The following is an 8,158-nucleotide window of genomic DNA, read 5'->3' as shown; positions in this document are numbered from 1 at the left end:
CGGGAGCTTCCGCGGCCACTGTCTGTGCACACCCCTCCGAGAGTCCATTCGCCGCTTCCCAGCTCCGAGGCGCCTTCAAGGGCCCAAGATTCTTGTTGAGTGAGGAGAGGATCTTAGAAAATGGATGCGCTGAGACCTCTCTGCAAAGCCTCCGAGAGAGCCTGAGGAGCGAGGACGGACACGTTTCTTACAGCTTTAAAAACAAATCACACTCAAGGACCAAAACAACAACTAAATAATTTTTATTAAAACAATAAGCGCCCAAGAACCCAGATCGAGCTGGTGGGGGAGGGGAAGGGGCAGGAAGGGGAGGGTCGCACCGAGGTAGCTCCACGCTGAGCTGCGACCCCGCCGCCTCCCGGCAAAGCCGGGCCGGCTCCTACAGCCCCAGCTTGGACTCGCCCCGGATTCCAGGTCATCTTCGGAGTCAGGAGTCCCGTGGCCGGCGTCTGCGGGACAGCCTCGCGGGAGCCAGCCGGCACTTTTGCATGAGCACCGGAGCGCTCTGCCTGGTCGCTGCAGCGGGGAACGCGGGAGCCGGCGCGCGGGCTGTAGAGCTGGGCGGGCGGCGGCGGCGAGCAAGAGCGCACCGTGCCGGGACCAGCTCGCCGCGCCCCATGGGGAGCCGGCGGCCGCGGCACAGCTGAGGCGGGCCCGGCGGGCCAGGCGCGGGCCCCGGGCTGCAGCGGCCCCCTCTGCGGCTGCAGGGCCGGCCCGGGAGCCCGGGGGTTGGGGGGTGGGGGGTGGGGAAGGCCGCCGATCGCCGAGGCCGGAGCCCGATCGGAGGGCGCGGCGGGGCTGCGCGCACGCTGGGGCGCGTGGAGGGCCACGGAAGGCGAGATGAGTCTGGTGGGGGGCTTTCCCCACCACCCCGTGGTGCACCATGAGGGCTACCCATTCGCCGCAGCCGCCGCCGCTGCTGCCGCTGCCGCCGCCAGCCGCTGCAGCCACGAGGAGAACCCCTACTTCCACGGCTGGCTTATTGGCCACCCGGAGATGTCGCCCCCCGACTACAGTATGGCCCTGTCCTACAGCCCCGAGTACGCCAGCGGTGCCGCGGGCTTGGACCACTCCCATTATGGGGGAGTGCCGCCCGGCGCCGGGCCTCCCGGCCTGGGGGGGCCGCGCCCGGTGAAGCGCCGGGGCACCGCCAACCGCAAGGAGCGGCGCAGGACTCAGAGCATCAACAGCGCCTTCGCCGAGCTGCGCGAGTGCATCCCCAACGTGCCTGCCGACACCAAACTCTCCAAGATCAAGACACTGCGCCTGGCCACCAGCTACATCGCCTACCTCATGGATCTGCTGGCCAAGGACGACCAGAACGGAGAGGCGGAGGCCTTCAAGGCGGAGATCAAGAAGACCGACGTGAAAGAAGAGAAGAGGAAGAAAGAGCTGGTCAGTACTAGGGGACCGAGGCTGGTGAGGGGCTCGGGGTTCTTGGGACCGCTGTTCTGGTCTTTCCATTCCGGCTGAGAAATTGTGTGCCACATTCTTTGCGAAGGGAGCCAGGTTGTGGAGTAGGGATGGTTTCCTCAAAAGCAAGAACGGGAGGATGTCAGCAGCAGAATGTCTTCCTTCGAAGTTGCAAGCTCCTCTCTCCATTTAGGACCGACCTTCCAAAATGTAGGAGCTCACCAATCTCCCAGTCACACTAGCCAGGTCCCCTCATTCTGTGTTCATTAAAGCTATCTTTGGCCGCCAACCAATTTTTCTTCTAAATTTTTCTAAAATAAGTTACCTAATGACCTCTCGGTTCCAGTGATTCCACTATTGATAGCATCCCTCATTCCAAAACCGAGGCTGCCTCTAACTCTAAACAGTAAGAAAATGTTATGCTTGTTCACATTGCTAGGGCACGCGGGAGGTAACGGTAAACATTAAGCACCTTTAACTTCTAGCGTACAAGTTACAGCTTTAGTTTCTCTTTGGCAATAATGTTAGAGCATAAATTCTCCCCTAAGTAATTCACGAGTGTTTCTAAGTTTATTTGAGTGAGTTTGTGCACTTGAAGAGTAAAAGATATACACATTGTGGTCCTTGTTATCAACTCTAACATGAAGTTATGCCGAGCCACTTAAAGTGTTCCTACCAACTGCCAGTAAAGTAATGGAGTTCTGGATAGGGCATGACCAGGAAGAACCTAAGAAACAATTCCATTTGTGGAGATTTTCTCCTTTGCCGCTTGCAGCCCTTTGATTCATGCATAATGGAATGGACTTCCGAATAACCAGAGATTCCAAGGGCCCTGGAGGAGACAAACTGCTGAACTCAAAGTACAGAGCTGCTGCGGGCTGGCGGGAGAAGCCCAGGCCAAGCAGAGGGGCTTTTGGATATGGGTTTGCTATTGAAACAGAAGGCAGATTTAGCACTGGCCTCTGCTTTCTCTCCTGCAATAGCAGGAAGGAGAAATAAGGAAAAATAAGAACCTAGGCTTCACTGTAACCGACTAGAAATCGGCCATTTGTTTATAAACTTGCTGACTGGGTCCTTGAGCATTTGGAGAGGAGGCCTCGGCGGTAACCAAAGCACTAGAAACCAGCTTAACTTTTCTGCGGGGGCCGGTACCCGCATCATCCCCCTCTTTAGGTGTTCCCTTGTACCCTAGCACTCTGTGTCCTCTAGCCCGTGGCGAGCTAAGGTGGCTGGGACTAGGCGCTAAACCTCTCTTTCCATTTCTCTCCCTCTCACCCCCTTTCTGTTTAGAATGAGATCTTGAAAAGCACAGTGAGCAGCAACGACAAGAAAACCAAAGGCCGGACAGGCTGGCCACAGCACGTCTGGGCCCTGGAGCTCAAGCAGTGAAGAAGAGGAGAGCAGTGAGCCCGGGGCCAAGGCGCCAGATGCAGACCCAGGACTCCCCGAAAGCCCTCGGGCTCCGTTCTGAGGACTTCTTGCAGTTGGATCATCCGGTTTATTTATGTGCAATTTCCTTCCCCCTCTTTCTGCCCGCCCCCACCCACCCACCTTTGAGCATCCGCTCCCCACCTCCCTCTCCAAAAAAAGGTGGATATTTGAAGAAAAGCATTCCATATTTTAATATGAAGAGGACACTCCCGTGTGGTAAGGGACCCCCGTCATTCTCTGTGTGTGAATGTTCCCTCTTGGCTGTGTAGACACCAGCGTTGTCCCCCGCCTCCTTACCCAACTCTTTCCAGATAAAACAAAGTGGACACTAGTGCATATGTGAAGTGTATCTTTTTAATACTCGGCCTTCGGATATAAATATTCCTGGGGGTTATAAAGTTTTATTTCAAAGCAGAAAACAGGGCCGCTAACATTTCTGTCGGGTCGGTTATCTAGTGCTGTCACATTTCAAATGTCATTGTCCCCTAGTCGAAGATGTTTCCACCAGCTTCTTGTTTTTGTGCGCTTCCGTCCTCTAAAACTAAGTGGAATTTAATTAATATTGAAGGTGTAAACATTGTAAGTATTCAATAAACCACTGTGTGTTTTTTTTTACAAAAAAAAAACTAATCTTTACATGGGTGATACCTCAAAAGAATTTTGAAAACAAAGCTGTTATACTTGTTTTCATAATATTTAAAATATTCAGAAGTAAACTAAATTATCATAATTGCCTCCAATTTTATTTAAAAAGAGTCAGTGGTTCTAATCAATCACTGTGATCTAAGGCTCCCTAGATGAAGGAGCTGTTATTAAAGCAAACTGTCCTGGTGAAAATCCTGACCAAAGGCCTGGGCTTCTCTCCAGTCCTGTCTCTCTTCTTCTTGCCGAAGCTCTCAGGAGAATGTCTGGTTGGGAGAAGGGCCTGTGCCTTGTGCAGAAGGTTTAGGTAGCCTTGTTTTATAGCTATCTATCGGAAGCCCTGTGCCTGGTGCTTCGTTTTGTGTTTGGGGAGCATTTTTTTTTCTTTCCTGTGGAGGAGGTGTGAGGAGGATCCCAGGCCTTATTACAGGCATAGGAAATAGTCTGGGGCGTTTAGTTCAAAGTAGAGGGCTTTTATCCAAGTTTTTTTTTTTTTAAGAGAAAGAAAAAAAGAGAGAAGGAGGTTTTGCTAGCTGTCCAGATCGGAAGATTCTCACATGAGCAGTGGCGGTGGAGGAGGGGAGTTTTTTGAAAGAGTCTATGATTAGGTAACAAGGAATTTTATGTCAAGTAAGAAATTGCGAACAAGACCACAGATTTAAAGGGGGGCGAGGGGTTGGGTTAGATTTACAAGGAGCTACAGGGAACTCAATATTAACTGCTCGGTGCCTGAAGTCTTCGAAGCTGCAGCTCTCGCAAGTGGCAACTAACCCCCTGAGTAGCAGCCGCCCAGAACTTCACCCTCTTCCTGGGCTTTGCTGTTCTGGGGTCCTGTACTATCCCAGAAGAAACTTCACCCCTGGCTCTAGAAATTAAAGAAGCTGAGTGCTATTAGAAACAGGTGGAAAAGTGGAGAAGACGAACAGTATTTGAAAGCGGCTTGTTTCATGGAGCTCCATGCATAGAAATCTGGTGTTGTAGAGCCTTGCCAAAGGGTTTACAGCGTTAGCCATCCTTGGGGTGATATTCACACCCTGCCCCGGAGCCCAGTCCCTCAAGTGTTCCCAGGGCTCACTCATAGCTTCTCTGACCGGGGTGGTCTACAGTCAGCCAGCCTGGCCCTTCGTGGGTGAGGGGGGGTGGCGGGTGTGAGTGGTGTTTCGGACTTCTGCAGATGGCTGACAACAGGAGGGCCAGGGGTTAGAACAACTAGGCCAAAGCGATCTGAACTTTCTCCCCTCAGGTCAGCAGACGCTGGGCCAACCTGGTGGGCTGGGGGCTGTGTTTACAGACACTTGCCTTTGTTTATAGGGGGGAGCAGGGGAGGGCGGTTGCCCAGGTTTTCTGTAGCTCTCTGGATCATTGTCTGTTTGACCAAGCGGGGCTCTCTCCTTTTGCCTGCAGAGAGGCCTTCTGCTTCTTCACTTTTATCAGCTCAGAAGAAAGAGTCTGTGCTTTAGAGGTAGAAGAAAGTATCTAAGAGGGTCCTGGAATAGACAGAGATGAGTTGGGTGACAGACTTAAACGCATCCGTTATCTTCACATGAGCTTGTGTGCCTGCCTGTGCTTGTGTCTTCTCTTCTAGGCCTTAATGGAGTCCGGTTCTGCTTTATTAAATCCTAGAACAAGGGAACCTAAAGACCCTGGCCCACTGTTCCTAGGTGGTCATTCTTCTAATTCTGGTGCGTTTAGCCTGGCGATCCAGGCATCCATCCTTTTTGACTCTCCAGAGCCACTGAGCTGCACAGGCCTCTCTCCCTCCCGGCCAGTACTAAGCCCTAACGCTGAATACACCCTACCACCCCAACTGGCTGGAATCCAGCTGACTTAGTACTAAAGCCAGTAAAAAGCCCCATGTTCCAATGCCTCCGCTGAGCAAACCCGCTAACTAGACACAGTTCTGAACTAGCTGGACCCTTCAACCTGCAGAACATACAGGCAGTCCTTTCCTCGGTCCCAAATCTAAACCGTCCCAGCATCCCCAGCCGCCTAATGTTGCCTTGTCAAACTCCCATGGAGCGGGCTAGTGGGTTGAGGCAGGATTTGTCCAGTGTGTCTGTGCTTTTTATCGTCTACACACTTTTTAATTCTTTGTTTAAAGGCGGTGGAGGGGAGCGATTCCATGCTTCTGCTTGTGGGAATGGCTAAAAGGCCTCTGCTTTAATTGCTCCGATAATGTGTTTGCTGCCATTTTGTTAAGAGCAATCACTCCTGCAGCGAATTCACAAGCGTTCTAGACAGACCGGAGCCGACAAAAAAAAAAAAAAAATGTAGGATTTGACGTTAAAAGCTAAATGGGAAGCTGGGGCGCAGAAGGTAAATTGATGGTCTATCTGGCTGTCAGGTCTCAGCCCCAGACTTCCACACAGGACAAAGTCTGATAACCCTGAAGCACCGACAGGGTTCTCTCTCTCTCTCTCTCTCTCTCTCTCTCTCTCTCTCTCTCTCTCTCTCTCTCTCTCTCTCTCTCTCTCTCTCTCTCTCTCTTTCTCAGTTTGGGAATGAATCTGAAAACCTCAGAGTGGACTTCAGTATCCTTCTTGGCTGGCTTTTCCAGGACTTTTGCTTCCAGCCACAGACAGCAGCTACCAGACACCATGTCTGAAATGACAGCTAGGTCACTGGGGGACCTTACATGTCTACTAAAACCCAGAGACACACGGAGGAAGCAGGGATGTCTGGCTAGTTCGGTTGTAGCATTTTCTTTAAGGGGGGGGGGGGCAGGTGTCTGAATTTAGATTGTAGAAGGAACTGCCCTGGGGTGTTAATTTCAGCGATGAAAATGGATGCAGCCGTGTCACGGGCCTTGCCACTCTCCGTGACCCTTTCGAAATATGCCTGCCTCACTTCCGGGTGAAGTGACGGCCCAATCCGCTTCCCTCACCTGTGGCTCTGCTGGCTGTTGCCCCCATAGCGGCAGATAATCTCAATGCTAGTCTCTCCTGGTGTCGAAATATGGGGAGAGGAGCAGGGGGCAATTCAGGATTTCAGGAATCCGAAGGAATAGATGTGAGGAATTCAGAGCGATTTCAAATGCAAACCCGCAGGAGCCAAGAGCTTTGGGGCTACTCTACCTCCCACCCACACCCACCCCCGGACTTTGAGGAGAAAACCTGGGTCAGGTGCAAGGGCCTGAACTGCTTTTACAGGGCTTCCAAACAGAGCAAAGGATGTTACAAAAGCCCGGGCTTGCATTGGAAGCGCGGGTCCACAAACTATAGGAATCTGCTCCATCAGTCCAGGATCTTTAGCCAACATGCCGTTTCTAAGGTAGTTTTGCGAGTAGTGGACTTATCTCCCACCGCCGCGTTTCTTTTCCCTTGCTTCTCCTAGTGCGGGAGCCCTACCTACACACTCCGACTTGGAAGAAGGGTTGGCTGGTGGACTCAAAATAGAGTTTGTTTGAAAAGGAAGTGTGGCTGCATAAACACCATAGACTACTGACTCTGGGCCCTAACCGCTGCCAATCTACTCACGCATCTTAACCTAGGAGACTCAAATTCTCTGGCCCAGATATCCGCACGAGAGGAGGGCGCTAATGAGTCCCTGGATTCCACTCTTGTCCCAGCCCTTGGATCTCATGGACAGAAAGAAAATTCTCAAGGAACCGCCCTTAGACTGGGGTTCAGAAACCGGCTGGAGGCCCCAGCAGCCTAAATTACTCTTGTGGGGATTATCGGGGAGTGTGGAAGAGAACCCTTAGATATATTTTAACTGTTTAAAAGAGGAAGAAGGGGGCTGTTCCAAAAAAAAGGAAACCAATCTCACGTTTCCGGGGACCGGACAGTTCTAAGAGCGCTGCCTCGCCACCCAGCCGGTGTGCTTCGAAGCACAGCAACTGTCTGCTCCAGTCACTAGCCTTCTTGAAGTAAAAGGAACGGAGTCCCGGACTCCTGCGCACAATTCTAAACTTCACCCCCTGGTTCTCATCGGTTGCCCCAAGGTTCTCGCCATTTCACCCTGCCCAAGTCGCTTCTCTTGCAGGAGCGAGAGCAACAACCCCATGCATATACATTCCCTCCAAATTTCTCCCGGTATTTGGATCGCTTTGATGATCAGATGGTAGAGCCCTGATTACAAATTTATTCCCTGACTCTCTGTCCGTCTTTATCTCCGCTATTAGGGACATCTGGGAGTGATTAGTGCCGCGCCCGCTCCCGGCCGCGCTATCCTATCTCGCCGCTGCGAGGCCCAGAGCCTCGCTGACGTCAGGGCAGACGGCTCGGAGCCATCCCAGCAGAGCTAGCTGGGTGTAATCGGCGGCTGCGCGGCCAAGTCCTCCCAGGGCCAGGCAGGCAGCTGGAAAACTCCATCTCCATCCGCCTGCGCGGACGAACATTCTAAATACATATTTTTAGCCCGGGATATTTTTGTTTTGTTTTGTTTTGTTTTCCTTGCTTGGGGTGAGAAGGGGCCAGTTGGCGATGCTTACGTGAAATCTTCCAAATCTCTCTGTCGGTCCTGTGCCTTCCTCTTCGAAAAGCCTCCGACTATTGGTCCCTACCGATCAGAGCTCCTTTGCTACCCATGAACCAAGCGCTGCTTCCCTACACCAATAGAGACAGTCTTGGGGCGGGCGGGGGCGGGGGGGGGGAGTAACGCCAGTGCAACACGGGGACCCACGTGGTTACGAGTAGCCCTTATGCGGCCAAACGACTCTCAGGGAACTTTT

The 8,158-nt window shown here is 52.4% G+C and overlaps 1 protein-coding gene across 1 annotated transcript; it reads left to right on the top strand.

Annotated features, from left to right (window-relative positions):
• Nucleotides 1-760: 760 nt before the first annotated feature.
• Hand2 (heart and neural crest derivatives expressed 2) lies at nt 761-3,504 on the top strand. Its single transcript, XM_021170602.3, has 2 exons — nt 761-1,395; nt 2,704-3,504. Exons 1-2 carry the CDS (start codon nt 841-843, stop codon nt 2,800-2,802), a joined length of 654 nt encoding a protein of 217 aa, XP_021026261.1. The 5' UTR covers nt 761-840; the 3' UTR covers nt 2,803-3,504.
• The last annotated feature ends 4,654 nt before the right edge of the window (nt 3,505-8,158 follow it).

The sequence above is a fragment of the Mus caroli genome, unplaced genomic scaffold (genome assembly GCF_978045245.1).
Source record: "Mus caroli unplaced genomic scaffold, Mus_caroli_1 scaffold_10, whole genome shotgun sequence".
In the NCBI taxonomy this organism is placed as follows: domain Eukaryota; kingdom Metazoa; phylum Chordata; class Mammalia; order Rodentia; family Muridae; genus Mus; species Mus caroli.
The sequence above is the reverse complement of the archived record's forward strand: the minus strand, read 5'-3'. Positions and strand labels throughout refer to the sequence as shown.